Below are 20043 nucleotides of genomic sequence, written 5' to 3' on the forward strand. Positions count from 1 at the left end.
AATTGAGTTTCTTATTCTGGCTTATATCCTAAGTCATGTGATAAGGCTCAGGGGTCAATACTGACTTTTGGGATTGCTACTTAATGTAGGTGGCACTAGAGTTCTAGTCCTCTTCCTCTCTGAAAAGACAATTCAAAAGTGAAGTGATTACATAGAAAAAATGCTGCAAAATTTTCAGTAAATTTCAGATTTTTTGATAAATGCGAATCATATCAACCTACATTTACCAAAAACATAGAGTACAATGTGTCACATAAAAAAAAAAAAAAAACAATCTCAATCACTGGGGTGGGAATAAACGTTCTAGAGTTATTACCACATAGTGACGCGCCTCAGATTTGAAAAATTTTGCCTGGTCAGGAAAACAGTCGTCAGTAGGAAGGGGCCAAATGTCGTTAAAAGTGGACATATCCTTGAAATTGACAGAAATGTAGAATGGAGAGATTGGAAACGATTTAGTGAGCCATCTTTAAGGGTACACACAGCGGTTTGTACTTTGCAGCCACGAAAGTTTTAAAGCATTATTCAGGTTTTGCAAAGTGTTTTTGGCCTCTCCGTCTGGAGATGTGCAGCGCACGGGCACAACATTCTTCACTTACCCGCACATAAAACCGTGACACTAGCTGCTACATTTACCGCCAGCTGCGTTTACTAGAATACTTTATTCCCATAACATTTTATCTATATATCACAGTTTTGTCACATTTGATGTTCTAAGTGGTTATTTGAAAATACCAGTAAAAATCTAGACGCTTTCCCTGCTTTTTTTTCTAACGGGGTCTGATGCGGAAGATGTTTTTCATGATTGTGTGGATGAAGTTTTGTGCCGTTGTTCTACTCGTGTTGATTGATGTAAGATCCTGCTTAATCTGTTGTGCCCAAGTCTCTCATCCCACAGGTCAGGGCTGATGTGAATATGGGATGTTACCAGTCTTCTCATACATGACATCATATCCTAGAAGTAGTCTCTACAGTGTGTATCGGACTACATTCATGCACACAAACCTCATATTTTTAGAACTGAAAGATTTGATCCTGTTTCCATGTTTTGCCCCTTTACTTCTCATTTACGCAGAATAGCCATTTACCATTTCCAGAAATGTAACTTTTCTCTGTGACCTTTTCTTTTTCAGCGGAGGACTCGGGAGAAGTTGATGAATGTCCTTTCTCTGTGTGGCCCTGATTCTGGTCTCCCGAAAAATCCATCCGTAAGAGCACCTTGTTTTCCTTCCCAATCCCCTCCCCCCACCCGAGACATTAATGAACCATTTTTTTTACGTTTCTGCTCTGGTTTATTAATCACTTGTCTGCATCTGATAATTGCTCTGAGCTGACACCACACGGAGAATGTGAGTGTTTTAGATAGTTTCTCTTCCAATTCCTTCCCACTACAGGTGGTCTTCTCATCAAATGAAGATCTTGAAGTTGGAGATCAGCAAACCAGTCTTATTTCCAGCACGGAGGAAGCCATTCAAGAGGAGGAAGTCGCTGTGGAGGACACTGGCAGCGAACAGCAGTTCGGTGTTTTCAAGGACTTTGACTTTTTGGATGTAGAGCTGGAAGATGCGGAGGTGAGACCCTTGTGTCTACATCTTAATGTCAGCAATCATCTCCCAGAATATCTCCATGTGTAAACACTAGAACAGATTTAGAAAAGGATTTTTAATGACAATTGAAAAATACAACAGTAATTATGTCTCCGAAAAAGTGAAAGATAATACTGCAGGCTGCCTCCTATCAATGGCCGTGATTGTGCGGAAGACAAAATAGTTATGATCTGAGCTTGACTAACTTTGAGTTGCAGCTATTTGGCTGCTACTTTCCTGTTAGCTCTCAGGCTCTCCCCCGAAGAACTGTTTTGGTTCAGCATCAGGACAGATCAATACACAATTTCTTTTTGCAAAATTTACAATTTCTTATGTGTAGCGTAGAAGCAGAAAAATAAATGTTCCAACACGTAGCATGTTTTTGGACCTTTGCTAATAGCACTATAGCACTATGCTGATTGACTCCTAGTGACAGATATGAGATGTCAGAATTAAATTATGATCAACCTTTGGTTTATAAATGCTTTACCCATTTGGTGATGATTTTACTTGTGGGTTTCTAAATTTAAATCTACAGCAGTTATGCAACAAAAGCTGCACGATTTCCACAATTATATGTTTATTTTTTATTGCAACCACAACAAAACAATTACCAGACTAGATGTTTAGTTTGCGAAATGAATAGGTAAAAAATTGTGCATGAGGTAACTAGATAACTTGTTTTCACTGAATAATCCATGTAATCATCATTTATCTCCGTTACAAAATGGGTTGGACGCCCGACTGCCACTCCATTCATTCTCTATGTGAAAGGCAGAGTGTGGCGCTCAGCGGGCCCGTCCGGAGTGACTGGCGCACAGGCGCACTGCTTCTCCAGTCTAATGGGGATAATATTTCTCCATTTTGTCAATTTAATGCGGGTCCAAGAGGTTAGGTCAACAAGTTATTGGCTATCTTATGGATTTACCAGACAACCCTTTTAATTAAAACTTTTACACTTTGCTGGTTCTGCAAATTGCTGCAGGTTTTACATTTAGAAAATCCATCCCAAACACAAAATTTGGGATCCCAGCCTACACGTATGTTTAGACTGCAGCTATGATGTAAGGTTTATCACATACATAAAACTATTGATCTCGGATGAATCCAGTTTGCTGCAATGAGCTGCAGTATTTCCGTGCAGCCCCTTACTGCATGCTAACAGGACTGGATACAACCTGCCTTTATAACACACCCTGTGGTTTTGTTTCTGAATGTACATGTGAACACACATTTTAGCTTTTACCCTGTCTCTTCCTCTAGTCTTGATAGATCTTTTGCCCTGTGCCTCATCTTTTCACCCTTACTTGTCCATAAACTCCACAGTATATTAAATCTATATGCTATGAATACTTCAAAAAATTAATGTGCTCTGTGCCAGGGTGATATATTCCCCTTGTTTTTTAGGGATCTGGTACTTGCGCATTATAGTCTGCGTAAAACAAATTGTGCGTCCACTGAGTGAACCCTCCTGGACGCTGTTCATAGTCTCTTGTAGGAGTTCTGTATTGTAATCATAGCTGATACTGGACATTGCACAGAGTATCTGTGTATTACTGACCTATAGGTGCGCTATCCGTGCTGGGCCTCCGTGCTGGGCCTCCGTGCTGGGCCTCCGTGCTGGGCCTCCGTGCTGGGCCTCCGTGCCGGGCCTCCGTGCCGGGCCTCCGTGCCGGGCCTCCGTGCCGGGCCTCCGTGCCGGGCCTCCGTGCCGGGCCTCCGTGCCGGGCCACCGTGCCGGGCCTCCGTGCCGGGCCTCCGTGTTCTGCCTCCGTGCTGGGCCACCGTGTTCTGCCTCCGTGCTGTACCACATTCTCCCCTTCAGTGAAGGATAGTTCTGATGGAGCGTGCCGTCATTTTTTTCTTCCTTTGTGAGGTTTGTTACTCTGGGATGTTTCTACCACCATTTGACATATCTTGGGCTTGCCCATCTACACTTCATGGTTCACATTTCTACTGTGTAATGTAAATGTGACACGATTGTATGTTTTCTCCTGCCTTTGTGTTTGTCCTCGTTACTTATGATTATTTGTGTTTTCCTTTTTGCTAACCAGGAGCTGCAGGTAAGTTGCAGCCTGGTGGAGTGGCTTGTTTCACCCCAACCCCTTGTGATGTGTGTGTGCAGTACATAAGCCATGTAAGGTCTCATTAATGGTGGTTGTATGGTGGCTAAGTCCTCTGTCCCATGTTGCTTTCCTGTATCCAGTGACACACGCTGTTCCCTCTGTGTATAAGTATAATCCTCCTCTAGTGTGGCTCTGCATTGACTTGTGACTTCCAGAGGAGGGTCCTACATATTTTGCTTACATTTTTTTTCTTCCCGTTTAGGGTGAGAGCGTTGACAACTTTAATTGGGGAGTCCGCCGACGTTCATTGGACAGTATTGACAAAGGTGACACCCCATCTCTGCAAGAATGTCAGTACTCTGGTAGCACTCCCAGCCTGAACCTAACCAACCAGGAAGACACGGATGAGTCCTCCGAGGAAGAAGCTCTGACCGTCAGCCAGATTTTGTCCCGTTCAAACATGGTATGGCGTCCTTCTCTTTGGGGTTTACATCTGTGCACAGAAACATTGCTGCTAGAAGACAAAAATCAGATCTTCTTTATGGATTTTAGACACATGAGCTGATCGGATTATTATTGATTTTTTTTTTTTTTGCTGGATCAATAGGTTATTGCTGCTAATTTTGAGTTTATAACAGATCTGGGCAACGTGCGGCCCGCGGGCCACATCTGGCCCTCTGGCTGTTCCAGTCCGGCCCGCGGACCGAGACAGCCGAAGGGCTGATAGCAGTGGCCCACGGGCCGCACTGCACCGCACGCCGTCACCGCTCGCCGTCACTGCCCGCCTGCACACCGTCACCGCTGTCTCAATCCGTGGTCTCAATCCGCGGTGAATGCATTGGTGGAGGAGGGGCCGCCACTTCCCTCTTCCACCAATCAGCGTTAGAAACAGCTGACACAATGGCATCAGCCTGCACACTGTGGAGAGTCAGTGCATCAGAGACAGGAGCGTAGGGAAACGGGGAGTGAAGTAAGTATATGCTGGACACAGGGGGGGCTTTAATGCTGGACACAGGGACGGCTTTGCTTTGATGCTGGACACAGGGGGGCTTTAATGCTGGACACAAGAGATGCTTTAATGCTGGACACGGGGGGCTCTCATGCTGGACACAGGGGGGCTCTCATGCTGGACATAGTGGGGGCTCTCGTGCTGGACACAGGGAGGGCTGTCATGCTGGACACAGGGGGGTCTCATGCTGGACACAGGGGGGTCTCTCATGCTGGACGCAGGGGGGGCTCTCATGCTGGACACAGGGGGGGCTCTCATGCTGGACACTAGGGAGGGCTGTCATGCTGGACACATGGGGGCTCTCATGCTGGACATAGGGGGGCTCTCATGCTGGACACTAGGGAGGGTTGTCATGCTGGACACAGGGGGGGCTCTCATTCTGGACACTAGGGAGGGCTGTCAGGCTGGACACAGGGGGGGCTCTCATGCTGGACATGGGGGGCTTTAATGCTGGACACTGGGGGGCTGTCATGCTGGACACTGGGGGGCTGTCATGCTGGACACTGGGGGGCTGTCATGCTGGACACTGGGGGGCTGTCATGCTGGACACTGGGGGGCTGTCATGCTGGACACTGGGGGGCTGTCATGCTGGACACTTGGAAGGGCTGTCATGCTGGACATGAGGAGGCTCTCGAGCTCTCATACTGGACATGGGGGGGTGGGTGGTGCACATGCTGGACTTGGGAGGGCTGTGTGGGGCTCATGCTGGACATGGGGGGCTGTGTATGGCTCATGCTGGATACGGGAGGGCTGTGTGGGGCTCATGCTGGACATAGGGGGCTGTGTGGGGCTCATGGTGGACACAGGAGAGCTGTGTGGTGCTCATGCTGGACACGGGAGGACTCTGTGGGGCTCATGCTGGACATGGGAGGCTGTGTGGGGCTGATGCTAGACATGGGGGGCTGTGTATGGCTCATGCTGGACACCGGAAGGCTGTGTGGGGCTCATGCTGGACATGGGGGGCTGTGTGGAGCTCATGGAGGACACAGGAGAGCTGTGTGGTGCTCATGCTGGACACGGGAGGACTGTGTGTGGCTCATACTGGACATGGGGGGGGCTGTGTGGGGCTCATGCTGGACATGGGGGGGCTGTGTGGGGCTCATGCTGGACTTGGGGGCTGTGTGGGGCTCATGCTGGACTTGGGGGCTGTGTGGGGCTCATGCTGGACTTGGGGGCTGTGTGGGGCTCATGCTGGACTTGGGGGCTGTGTGGGGCTCATGCTGGACATGGGGGGCTGTGTGGGGCTCATGCTGGACATGGGGGGGCTGTGTGGGGCTCATGCTGGACATGGGGGGCTTTGTGGGGCTCATGCTGGATATGGGGAGGCTGTGTGGGGCTCATGCTCATGTTAATATTAATATTGAGCAGAATTAATTTCAGCCTATTGGTTCGGCCCTCCCCAACAGTCACGGTCTCTCATGTGGCCCCTCGGGAAAATTAATTGCCCACCCCTGGTTTATAACAATGTATCAGGAAAAAGCAAGGAGAGATCCAGCATCCAGAAGTATTCTTTAAAATCAATAATCCTTTATTGGAAAAATATTTTAAAAAACATATGCACAAAAAGTCACAACCTCTACGACTGGAGATGATATACAGACGCTTTTCAGACCTTATGGTCCTTAATCATTGTACTATTGATATTCAGCTCCTGAAAACTCCCACTTGCAGAATGTTTCATTCCGCAGAAAGGGTTAAAAGAGAACGCACCACTCCCTGAATGGGTGCAGGACGTTGCTACCACAGTGCGTCAGTCGGGTGCTCTCCTCCAGTGTTACTCCATCTTCTAGATGTCCTTGTATAATGTTACTGACAGTCAGTAAGGTAGCGCCACTAGTGGATGATTATTGATAATACGCTTGAATTTTTGTTTTTTTTGTAGCTTCAGAATGAGACTGCAGTGGAGGACAACATGGCTGACCACGTGGACCACTTCCTCCAGTCTCAAGACTCCGTTAGTAGCGCTCTGCCAGAGGAAGTGTTACACACCAGATCTGAGACCCCAAGTGTGGAGGTGACCCCTCCAGATAGCGTTAACAGTCAGCTGCCTGAGGTGGGGAGAAATCTGGGCTGGTGCATGGCTGATTTGGGATCTTTTTAATTCTGTCTCGTAGATGAATGTTTTGATTTCAGTGCAGATGACTTCTACATCAAATTGTGATTTCTTTTTTTTCTTTCTGTTCCGTATTAATATTTCTAACCTTTTTTGGGTCCCTTATCTGCAGTATTATTTGTATAAAAGCGCATACACCCCAAAGGTTACAAATATTCTGTTCCTGTTTTTGGGTGAATTGGGTGATTTTGATTTTTTTCTTATACAATTGTGGGCATGGTTCATTTGATTCTAGAACAATGTGTTGTCCTTTTGGTGATGCTTCGTAGTGGATTGGCTTTCAGTCTGTGTGATTGGGCTGTAATTGGGGTTAGGACCTCAGGCCAGCTCTGTTAGTATCAATGGTGAGCGCTCCGAAACCAAACTCAGGATCTCAGTGTTAAAGGGACTATGTGGATGTGAGAAGGCAGCTAATGGGCCACCAACCATTTGTAAGTACTTCTGTTTCACTTCTGTATGGTTTTTACCTTTCATCAAAGACTCGAGTACAATAATTGTCTAGAATAGCGCAAAACACCACGGCACTCGCGTAGATGTCCGCGTGTGGGAATAGAAAGGGCGGCCTGGGGTTCGGTCTGTCCCAGACTTTGGTCACTGCTTATATCCTATGGGTCATAGTACATAGAGGAGCTGACTGCCTTCATCCTTCACTTCTTTTTCCCAAGTAATTCTTCTAATGGAACAGAAAAACTAAGAAAGAAACTGCTGTGTCCTATGGCGGACACAAATGACTCAAGACAGACCTCTTCAACTACCATAGGGTCCATTTGGTTACAGTACGGAAGGCAGAAATAATGGCAAAGCATGTTGATTTTTTTTTTTTCACCCCCTTTCACTACATAAAAATGATAGAGCCTGCTACAAAGTCAAGTGTAAATCTAGTCTCCTCTGTTCTCAGGCTATGTTCACATGCAGCTTTTTTTATTGTAGTGTTTTTTTATGCTAAGAAGCAGATTTTTAGATTAACAGCCAAAGCTATGAGATTTCATAAATCTCAAGCACACGATTGTTTTGTTTTTTTCTTGACTTAATTTGAGAACTGCTGCGGTTTTGAAATCTGCAGCACGTCCATTCTTTCAGCGTTTTTGCATCATTTTATCACCCATACAAAGCAATGAGAATGCAAAAACGGGTTTTACTGCATTTTTTGTGAATAAATACTAACTTGATTAAACATGTATTGTGGACCAAAAAACGCAGCTAAAAAAACCTTGTAAAACCTGTGTTTGGAACACAACATTTTCACTGCCAAGAGAAGCCGGTTTTGGCTGCAGAAAAAAAAAATCGCCACAAAAACGCTGCATGTGAACATAGCCTAACTCTCCCCACAATCGGCTGACCGCTGTTTAGAGTGTGTAGGCACTTTAAGATTATTAGTTTTAGTAAGTTTTATCTGAAAAAGTCCTATCCCATAAATAAGTTGTTTTTATTTCTGCAGATTCTTTTTAAGGAGGAAACCAGAATAAATTTCAATACACAAAAAGTCCCCTGATAATATACACCCAGTGAGCATGTTATTCTATATTAGGTAGTTGGCACCTCCACAGATTAGCTTTTTGCAGTGGCTGGTGTGCTCCTGTAACTGCCATATTGCCACAGAGAGTATGCCTAGACTGCCCCTTTAAAAAGCGCTTTCCATCCTTTTAACCAGTGCATATAAAATAAGTATTTAAATGAGTTATCCTCTTTCATAAATCATTTCTCTATATTCACAGTTCATAGTATTATAAAAAAAAAAGTACTCAAATTGTTTGGCTGCAGCGGTGACGAGATCATATCAACATCACAGCAGCCCATCATTGAGCTCCGTGGCTCTCTCAGCACAAGCCAGTGAGCTCCGTTATGGCTGCAGCGTTGTCACCTCCGCAGCCAAACATCTGAGACCGAGGCAGTGGCGGAAACACCGCACTGGACTGGGGGAGGGTGAATTAAGCGCTGTTGGTTTGTTTGTTTTTTTTCAATGAATTGTGCATATAGGGGTTTTGCATTGTATTTTGTGTATATGTTCCCACCAAAAATCTAGAACCAGTAATTACTGTAATGTTGGCTCTGCGACCTGTGTATGAGACACCCTGACTCCCCCACACATGTGGATACTGCACAGATCTGTGTTATACGACGCCTGTTCTTCACTGCTATGTATATATACCGTTCCTTTGCATACATCTAAACTACCTTTATATACCCTGTATTCAGTAACGCACAGGACAGCACTGTTATAGTATTGTTTCTTGGCCAAGTACTGAAGGATCTCATTCTCCTGGTCTCCAGCCGTGTAAGGTGCGCATGCATGCTCGTCCTATGTGGGGACCAGCCATATTCCTACCACTGGACTGTGTTGCGGGCTAGATATATCCACAACCAGAACTGCATTGTTTGAAAAGTACACTCCGGATTAATCCTCTGTTAGGGGTCTGCTGCCTATGATCCTAGTGACCCACTAGCTCCCTGTGAACTTTAAATTTTATTGGATAAACCCGATTAGGTAGGGAGATCCCAATTCTCAAGACTTTTCAAAGCAATTCGGACAAGTAAGTGACTTGTTCCTTCTCTTCCTGTTTCCCCTAGACAAATCCTTGGCACAGGTATTGCAGTATGACAAGAAGTACCCTGTATTAAATACCGCACCCGAAGTCCAAAGTTGGAGGGGCTTCCAACCTAAACACATTATACTAACAAGCAGCTGTCAGTGCACTCAATGCTTAGAAGGAATCTGTCAGCAGGTTTTTGCTATTTAATCTGAGGGCAGCATGAGGTGGGGGCTGAGACATTGATTTCAGAGTTGTCACTTATTAGGCTGCTTGCAGTTGTTTCAATACAATGAGTGTTTTATCAGCAGGAGATTATCACTGCCCAGAATTCTGCTCGCATAAGACCTGGTCCAACTCCGCCCCAGCACTGACAATGTACACAGAAAGCTGTGGTGTGGGCGGGGTTAGCTTTCTGAGCTCTGCTACTTTTTACATCTAAAAACTCTTTGTCACCCAGTAAACTAAGTGACACATCACTGGAATCAGGGTCTCTGCCCCTACATTATTCTGCTCTCAGATGAGGTAGCAAAAACTGCTGACAGATTCCCTTTAATAGGGGGCTCACTACTGCCCCCGGTGTAGCAGGTAGAAGACAGGAGAAAGGGAACACGCCAGACTTCTCAATGCAGAGAAGAGAAACCCAACATTTACAAAGCGTGACTAAATGAAGACTGTTTTAACTACTTAAATTATAAAACTGTTTTCTTTTTTTTGTTGTTGTTTTAAGAAAATTATGTTAATAACTAGTATTGGCTTTATAAGCCTTGTGGAATATAAAGCTGAGAATTTCTAGGTGCCCGCACGTCTGGTGGAGTCAGCCAATTCCCGAGCTGGGTGCGTGGCAGAGCTTCTCTGCAGTAGTAAGTTGTCCTGACATTTTGGACAGCCCGCACGCCTCCCAGCATTTACAGTAATTACATTCCTAATTATTCGCCCTATTAGGGACTGTCTCTTCCATTGTGTGTGTACAGTGTTGATTAAGCCTGTTTGCTCGCAGGATGGCAGCACAGCTGTAAAGGATGAGCAGTTGAGCACAGCGAGTGAGGACACCGGCTCATACATGGCACAAGACCAGCATGAAGTGCTGATTTGTCAAGAGCCCCTAGAAGTGGAAGAACCATGTGATGTACAGGAGCCGACCGCTCCCGACAGCCCCCCTGATTCTGTCTGTGAAGATGATGTCACGCTGGCTTTAAAAGAGCTTGATGAGCGATGTGAGGAAGAAGAAGCAGATTTTTCTTATTTATCAAGGTCAGCTTACTGATTCAATGACCATGATTAAAATGCAACAATGGGTTCAATAACCGTTAACAAAATGCAAAGTAAAATGAACAAAAGCGAAATCTAAGTCAAATCAATATTTGATATGACTGCCCTTTGCCTTCAGAATAGCATCATTACTTCTAGGTACACTCGAACATAGTTTTCGAAGGGACTTGTCTGGGAGGTTGTTCCAAACATCTTTGAGAACTAACCACAGATCATCTGTGGATGTAGACTTGTGCAAATCCTTCTGTCTCTACATGTAATCCCATACAGACTCTATGATGTTGAGATCAGGGCTCTGTGGGGACCATATCATCATTTCCAGGACTCCTTGTTCTTCTTTACCCTGAAGATTGTTCTTAATGACATTCGTTATATTTGGGGTCGTTGTCCTTCTGCAGAATAAATATGGAGCCAATCAGACACCCCTCTGGCATTATTGCATGATGGAGGTCACACCACATATTGATTTCATTAAGATTTCTCTTTTCACTTACTTTGCATTCTGTTGTAGGGGTGGTACCTTTATAATGTTGGCCTATGATCGGTGGGAGTATGACACCTGGCACCCCTGCCTAAAAGCTGCTTTTGTGCAGCCAGTGGCCGGAGGTTCTCAGTTGCGGAGCTGCACAGCTCCATCAACTGTATAGTGGCCGCGGCCCGGTACTGCTCATCCAAAACCTCGCCAGATTGATTTAAATAGGGGCCGGATGTGTAGCTCCCAGCCGCAACCACTATACAGTTGATGGAGCTGTGCAGCTCCGCAACTGTGCGCTTCCGAAGTAAACTGCTGTGCAACCGTGCCATTCTGATAAGGTAAGTATACATTTTTTTACTGTACCCATCACTCTGGAGTTATTGATGAGGGGTTTTTCAATAGTGGACAACCCTGTTCAATATTTGGGAGTGGATCTTTGTGATTTCCGCAGAATCTGGCTGTCTCTAATGTCTCCTGAACTCTGTTTCTAGACCTGTAATGCAGTCTGCGTGTACCTCTTATAATACTTTTATAACAGCGGGTCAGCCGCTGTACCGGGGTTAAATGGCAAGCTCAGGGATGCGTGTAGTATAAAGTGCTTTCCTCCCGGCTGATGCACATAGCCCGCACTTAGCGTCTGCATTGCATTAAGCAGAAGCTGCTGGTCGGTGTCACAGGATTCCTGCTGTAAACTATGGAAGGCTTTGATTCATGTGTCTGCGGAGCCGCTGCATCACGTGTCAGCTCTATTGGCAGAAAACACACTGTACAGGATCATTAAATTGATCGCCCTAGAAATGAATGCTCTTTAGGCTTTTTCTTCTCTTCCCTATACACAGATATTACTTTATATAATTAAAAAAGTGCGTCTGCAGTAGCCACCCTTGGCCGATCTCCAGCAAGTCATTGTGTATTCTGCTTGCATGTCCTGGAGATCAGCCTACCAACAAGATAGCGTGTAGATGGCAGTCAGCAGTGCGATGTTTTACTTCCTCTATGGAGATGTCGTCTTCCTTTTTGATAAGCAAGAAAGCATTGAAGTTTATCTATTCGGCCTGTGTGGTGAGGCTGTTTGGGGATCTGAGCCTGTAAGTAAGCGATGGAGACAATGCTGGTTATGTCAGATGTTATTTCTAGGAGTGTTTCAGGTGCTCTGTTCGTGGTGACATCTATCCTTGCTGATAATCACACCCTGTGCTTTATTTCTAGCCAAGATGATGGGGAACCGGATGGCTATGCAGAGGCCCAGGCATCTCCACCACCGTCCCCCTTTCTCTCTGCTATACTAGCTGCTTTCCAGCCAGTGGCCTATGAGGATGAGGAAGAAGCCTGGCGCTGCCACGTCAATCAGATGTTGTCTGAGACAGATGGCTCGTGTGCTGTGAACACCTTTCATATCTTCTCCCGGCTATTTCAGGTCAGTCCACGCTTTAATATCAATCAAGTAGGGATTATACATTGTAGGAGTCACTATAAGAAAAATTCACAGATCGTCTAATCCTGGACTAAGATAGGCTTGGTTCTTTAAAATCTCAGCATTTTAATGGCCCAAGGGTTCTGCATAAAATAAGAAAAACCTATACTTGCCTACAGAACCGGCGTTGCTCCTCTGATTCCGGCCCTGTGTCACCCACCAGTCTCCTGATGTAAACTAATGTTACATGACCGCTGCAGTCGATCAGCAGTCGCTGACCAGCTGCAACTTTCGCAATTCTGAATCAGTTTAAGAACAGTTTTTTCCGCTCATATGAAAATGTGAAGGCCATAGTTGATCAGCGACCACTGATTGGCTGCAGCGGTCACTCAATATTCACACACAGGACCTGAGCAGAGTAGCAAAGCTGAGCTGGGATGTAAGGATTGTAATATTTTTTTTAAAACAGTGGTGCCATTAATAAGAGGATGATCAGAAGTGGAGAACCCCTTAGATCAGATTGCAGAACCCTTTTATAAGGACCAGCAGGATACATTTGTCATGGTTAACTCCTTAATGCAAAGTATATGCAGACAGGGGAAGATTGGCGTGATGGGTTCTGGCGGTGTTACACAGCTAATTCCTACCCGCACCTGCTAGGATCGGAGATGAGCGACTCCAGCAGTTTAACCAGTTACATACTGTGATGAATAGTGAACACAGCATCTAAGCCCCGATGACTGCCTTATTGTTACTCCTATGAAGTAGGACTTAGTAGGAGAAAACTAACAGCTCAGCAATACAGTACTGTTTCTATGTATTGTATCAATGATCAAACTATCTGGAACTAAATGAAAAAGAAAATGAAAAAAATGTTAATACTGATAAAATACAAAAAAGGCAAAAACCCAAAATGTAATGATTTAACCCCCCCACGCTTTCTTTTTCCTATTGATTACATAAAGATGCAAAAAATGTAAGTAAACATAATTGGTACCACCGAGTTCCTGGGGATCCGAGCTATTAGGGCGCAGTCAGACGGCCTTCTTACTCGCACGAGGATGGCATCGCATTGCTCGAACTGTCCGTCTGCTCTCCTGACCTGAGAGTGACAGCTTGGATTTCTATGCCCCTGCCACGCACAGGTCAGGAGAGCCGATGGCCAGTGTGAGGATTGCGATGCCATCCTCATGCGAGTAATACGGCCCCCTGACTGTGCCCTTAACTTGTTTATCTCACATGTGAAATAAATATTAAATACAAATTACATAATTATTACTTTTTATATAGCTCACTTCCCCAACAAAAATTGGACTACAAAATATGCACTCCCAAAATAGTACCAATGAAAACTTCAGCTTGCATTGTACAAGCTGCCGAACACCTGACAAATGAGCTTTCGAAAAGTGAAATTACTTTTATGCAGACTTAAAAAATTTTCTTGGCAGCACATTTTCCTGTGTAAATGAGACCTGTGCTGCTGAGAACAATGACTGTCTATGAACACATAGCAATCTATTGCCAATCAATCTGTGCACCTAGGAAATGCAGTCTGCTGTTATTAATCTAACCTGACCTGTATGTAATGATAATGATTGGACCATTGGTCTCATCGATGACAAAATATGTGTGGAAATCCATCCCAAGCCCTGTAGGATGGGGCTGATTGGGGGATAGATAATGGATATTATTTGTCAGCTGTCTTTATGCTTGTTTTTTTTTTTGTTTGTTTGTTTGTTTTTAGAGTATTCAAAGAAAGTTTGGGACGATAACAAACGATTCCATCACTTTTCTGGGAGAAAGCCTGCAGAGAATAGGCACAAAGTTTAGCAGTTCCTTGGAGGTGATGATGTCTTGCTCAGAGTGCCCCACAGTCTTTGTGGATGCAGATACGGTAAGGGTTATTCAGAAGTTTTTCCATGTCCTAGTCATGCTGGAAGTACTGAGCATTGCTGGATATTATTTGACTTGCAGTTCATGTCGCCGACACTAAACGGCATTGTTTTTGTGACATGGAGAAGTCAGCTTTACCTTCTGGCAAGAGGCTGTATTTTTTTTTAGGCTTTATGTGTGAACTGTAACCTAATAGGGTGATCACAACAGAAAGATCAGACGAGCAGTATGGTCACGCAGCTGGTCTGAACGGTGCTCTTCAGTGCCGCTGCATGAGGCTGTAAGGCTGAAGCTGACCATGAGTAGATGCTGACCTCGCGCTACAGCGATCCAAGCCAGCTTCAGGGAATCACTTACAAGCTCCATAGAAAGGAACTTGTAAGCAGCGAGCATGTTTGGCATCTCTACTAGTCTGCAGCAGTGAGCGATAACAGAAGCCGCTGGAAACAGCTAGTGAATTGAAGACTTGCCTAATGTCTCACGGTCTAGCATTCTCTTCCTGGCTTTTAACATGACATTAAAGCTTTAATGGCTTACTACTGTGGCTATGTGTAGCTGTTTTTCATTTACTGCGATATTTTTTCTTCCTTATTTGAGCTATTACATTACGTTGCCAATAACAAAGTGTCTTCTGTCTGCAGCTCATGTCAAGTGGCTTGTTGGAGACCCTGAAGTTCAGTGTGCTAGAACTGCAGGAACATCTGGACACGTATAACTCCAAGCGAGAGGCAGCAGAGCAGGTAATCTTCATAAAGCGTTGAAGGAATATGGCCATACACCTGAGTATTCAAGTATTGAAAAAATACAAAAAAGGCAAAAACCCAAAATGTAATGGTTTAACACACACACACACACACACACACACACACTTCTTTTTGCTATTGGTTACATAACCAAGATCCTGGGGATCCGTGCTATTATTGCTACCACAATTGCTATCCACAATGTGCAAAACTGCCGTGGTTCTCTTAGAAGGAAAGGAGCCGATGCCAGACACCCATGGCGGTGACTTATCTCCCCTTAGGACAAGGAATTGTTGTAATTAAACAGTCTCATCCCTTCTTTTCTCCATTTTATGATGAATGAGAGTTGGGAAACCTACATTTACATTATGTGATTGTCTGAAATTGTCCGATTTAGTCAACTATCATCTAATATGTATGACTATTCTAAGGCTGCTTTTTGTCTTAATACTACATGGCATCTTGTAGACTGTAGGTATACTATAGGAGATCATAAAATTATGGGGACTATTAGGAGTTAACATGTGATCATACAAAGTAATGAGAGTGGGAGGAGAAGAGTCAAGGTGCAGCCAAGTAGTCAGTGACCTGGAAAGTCCTCATGTCCACAGTCATTCTAGCCTGCAGTCCTTCTTCTTTTTCGGCCTCTTGTATATTATTACACTGTAGTGATTCACAGGCACATCACCTGTTGATTAGTTGTGTGGTATGGCATTACTATTGCATGGGATGTTTTCATAGTGAGATAAGATGTCTAGTATCCTCCAATTTGATCATAAATTGCTACCACAATTGCAATCCACAATGTGCAAAACCGCCGGGGTTCTGGATAAAATGTTGTGATCTCTAGTGGGCTGCTTTATATATTTACCTACCAATTTGGTATTCACTGCCTTGTTAATGACATTACCAAGGTTGACTCTGACTTTGGCCATATATTTTATGGCGTATTATTGAGGTGAATTGATTACTTCTGGTTTTAAACTTAATTCCTTAAAGGGGTTGTCTCACGACAGATATTTATATCTATGTTATGCCATAATCCATCTCAAGAGCCGGAATTCCCCATTATCACCCTTCTGACTGGTGCCCCGGTGCAGTGACAGGAGAGGTGGCTGCGCATGTGCGGCTCTCTTAATGCACTGCAATGGGATAGTTCACACTTGTCTGTCATGAGTCAACCCCTTGCACTATAGATTATCGGAGTAGGTCAAAGCAGGATTCCCGTATGTATTCCTCCATCTTTTGCCAAAAAGTCAGTAAATAGGCATACAGTGGCAAACAATGAGCCAATTATCCTGTGTTTATGAAACTATAGTTTGCTTTCAGCCTTGCGAATCTGGAGGGATTGTGCCCCCATTAGAATTCCCCATTTCCCTCCTGTAAGTGAAGGCTTAATTACCCTGTTCTTCTAGTTGCATGCACACATTGATTGTGCAAGTGCTTAATGTATGAACTGGTTTCACATTTCTCTCACGGTTGTACTGTTTTGACATTTCTGTAAGAATTGGATTACACCTAATAAACCAGTGGAATATATTTTGCTGAATAAAGTAGAGCTGTAACCTGGGATCATCCTTCAGTAACTTTTTATTACAGAATTTTGTTGTTTTGCAGGCACGGAGCATTCTGCTGCAAACAGGTTACCCTGCAACCACGACTGTCAGTGGAAAATCAGATTTACAGTGGACATTGGGTCCATGTCACTAATTGAATCTGGCACTGTATTCCTCAGAGAGCCTTTCCTCCCCACCCCCGTCTCACTAATGCAGATCGCTACGCTTAATTCACTGAGTAGCCTTTATTAAATTGAGCCGGCCAGGCAAACACATTCTTCTTTCCTCATTGTTGCAGCGCTTGAAGGTTGGCCAGAGGTTATACTGATTACTATAAGGAGTCTATAAATAGCTGGAAATGAATGGCCAGAACTGCTTTCTTATAAAGCCATCTCGTCCTCCTGTAAGACACACGCTGCAGCACATTCAGCCTACAGTACCCTGGCATGTACGCAGCATGCATCCAGACTGTGGAAATCTGCTATGTGCAATAATAATGTATACATCCGGCCTACCTGAGCAAAGCATAGAGGGAATCTGTTAGCAGGTTTTTTTGCTGCCTCATCTGATCTAACGTAGAGACGGAGACCCTGATTCCAACAATGTGTCACTTACTTGGCTGCTTGGAGCAGGTTTGATATAATCTGTTTTCTCTGCTGCAGATCTAGCTGTTCTCTGAATGCTGAGCTCTAATAACCCCGCCCCCCACCACTGATTGACAGCTTTCTGCTTAAGCACAGGGTACATAGGAAGCTGCCAATCAGTGATGGGGGCGGGTTTATACATAACTCATGAATGTGGAGGACTACATGCCAGCAGGTTTATTAGCCTTCTAGTGATGATCTCCTGCTGATGCAACAGCAAGAAGCCTAGTAAGTGACACATCGCTGGAATCAGGGTCTCAGCCCCTACATCATGCTGTTCTCAGAATAGGTGGTAAAAACCTGGTGACAGATTCCCTTTAACTATTGCACTACGAGGTTTTGCTACTGTCTAGAATACTTTCTTTCACTTCATGGTTTTCTAAACATCTGTTTGCTGTTGTTGAATATATAGAAGCATCTTCATAAATTGGTAGTTCTGGTTATGACAACCTACTTCTGTATGTCCTATACGACACATAGATGTCACAAAGGGAAACCCCTCCATGAGCCGAAGAAGATGGCTGCAAACAACGCGCGTCTCCCTATTTTATGGATTTGACCGTCCATGCATTAGAATGGCCACCATGGTGTAGGGAGCTTTTATTTGTCTGGGAGCTCATCTATGTTGAGAAATTGATGAGCTGGTGAAGTGACTATCGCTCTTTCTTATCCTTTGGGGTTTTTTTTACTTTCCTATTCATTTTGTGTGTTGTTTTTTCAATCATAGTGGCTGGACAACTGCAAGAAAACCTTCAGTTCAGGAGACAGCCGCCATGCAGCTAATATTGAAGCCCAGGTAAATGCCCTTGAGTCCTCTCGCTATATATATGTGTGTAATATATATATTCATTTATGTTATATATATATTATTTATATTATATATAATACTGTACATCTTTCCAGTGGACTATTGTGCCAGCATAATGTTGTACAGACTGACCGCAAAATGAATTCCCAGTGACTGAAGATTTAATAAGTATTGCCGGCTGATGAGATGTGATCTGATTACCCGGACGTCACCCGCTATAACAATGTTACTGTAATGAACCTTTTAAATACTCTCTAATGCGCTGCATTCACCGCAGGTTGGGTTTGTGTGTAATACTCCTGGAATAAGAGGCCAGGATATACAATGCTGAGGTGTGCAATAACCTCTAATAACCTGTAATGATGAATGGTGATTTTACTTCTACCAGCCCATAACAGACCTATAGGAATATGACATATAGTGTCCAAGGGGCTCCGTGAGCTGCTGCACACTCCGTTAACACCACTAATGTGTGCCGGCTTCAGGAAACGGAGAGCAATTAGTCTTCCAAAAAACACATTTGCCACACTCTATTTTAGTTTATTTCCCATGAAGGTTTTACCTCCAGGATTATGGCTGATGCTTTTATGCCTCATATGACAAAGTAGCATTATTGATGTCATTCATGTTGGCTGATTTCCTTACTCTACTTTAATTAGATGTGCTTACTTCTCCTGGACCAACTCATTTTACTGTAACTTAAAAATATTTAAAGAAGAATTACGACCATAGCAAGTGGCGACATGTTACTTGGTTGTGTCGTCAGGTGATACTTAGGGAACGATTAGGACCCCTTCTCTTTCTACGGCCCAAGTGGGTAACCCAATTAAGGTTATGTGTACACTATAAGTATTTGGTGCAGAAATGTCTGCACCATTTCTGCATCTCTTGGCAGGAAAAATGCTGCGTAAAATATGTGTGTTTTTTACATATTTTTTTGGTGCAGATTTTTTTTCCCCACTCATTACTATGAGTGAAATCTGCGAAAATGCTGAAAGAATTGCCATGATGCAGATTTACATCTGAAAGTCACAAATAAGCAACGTGTGCATGAGACTTCAGGACTCGCATTCACTTTGCTGGAATCAGGAAACTCTTCAGGTATTGTGACAAATCTGCAATGTGTGCACATGCCCTTAGAGTTTAATTTAAGGTCAAACATCTTTTAGCATGTTATAGTTATTAAAAGATATCTATTTTCTAAAATGAAAAGTCTGCAGTCACCCTGTGTGACTGCAGACTTGTGAATCTTCCCCGTGCGCGCACTGTATGCTGCAAGGATTCGCCATTCTCTGCCCCGGGAACGGAGGTCAGGTATGCGATAATTCATACTCCCGGGCAGAACACATCTAGTGGGTGCAGCCTTGTGACTTCCAGTCCTGGAGTGGAGAATGGTGAATTCCTGCAGCACACAGTGCGGGCGCTGGGAGGATTCACAAGTCTGCAGTCAAACACAGTGACTGCATTTTAGACCGGACAACCCCTTTAAAGGTCCAAATCCTGAGGCCTCCCATTGAGCGCTCAACCCACTAGGTATAAATGCTGGTAATGCATGAGTGCTCCCACAGCAGCATATGAACGCGGACACCCACCGATCAACATGGCTTTTCAGTTACGTCCCTCACCTGACAGATTTTGTCAGAGGACAGAAGGATTTGGCGCATTGAATTACCAATGGCTGTACTTTTTTGTGTTCTCCGGGAGATAAGCCGTTGCCAGAGAATACAGAAGTGCACGGCCCAGCATAGCGTTACTGTGTATGGGGTAGTCCGGCTGCTAGCCAGACAATTGATCTAATGCGTATAGGGGTGGACTTAATGCCTTTATAAGGTAACATCCTTTCTCTAACCCTCCTCCTGGACAACTGGACCCAACTGAGAAGTGAACGCAGCCAATCTGCTGCAGAGAAGATGAGCGCAGCGCAGTACACAGCATT

At 44.4% G+C, this 20043-nt stretch overlaps 1 protein-coding gene across 10 annotated transcripts in view; it reads left to right on the forward strand.

Annotated features, from left to right (window-relative positions):
• The window catches only part of FRYL (FRY like transcription coactivator), a 298660-nt gene that overhangs the window by 272551 nt on the left and 6066 nt on the right, over nt 1-20043 (forward strand). For all 10 annotated transcript variants that reach the window (XM_073645520.1, XM_073645519.1, XM_073645521.1 and 7 more), the window contains 9 exons: nt 1134-1208; nt 1395-1571; nt 3915-4115; nt 6544-6714; nt 10303-10556; nt 12259-12466; nt 14208-14357; nt 14998-15096; nt 18027-18095. In XM_073645520.1, the coding sequence (XP_073501621.1) occupies nt 1134-1208; nt 1395-1571; nt 3915-4115; nt 6544-6714; nt 10303-10556; nt 12259-12466; nt 14208-14357; nt 14998-15096; nt 18027-18095 (1404 nt within the window). The remainder of the gene's footprint in view (nt 1-1133; nt 1209-1394; nt 1572-3914; nt 4116-6543; nt 6715-10302; nt 10557-12258; nt 12467-14207; nt 14358-14997; nt 15097-18026; nt 18096-20043) is intronic.

Source organism: Phyllobates terribilis, unplaced genomic scaffold, assembly GCF_046119375.1.
Source record: "Phyllobates terribilis strain yellow unplaced genomic scaffold, ASM4611937v1 Scaffold_1__5_contigs__length_1240528914, whole genome shotgun sequence".
In the NCBI taxonomy this organism is placed as follows: domain Eukaryota; kingdom Metazoa; phylum Chordata; class Amphibia; order Anura; family Dendrobatidae; genus Phyllobates; species Phyllobates terribilis.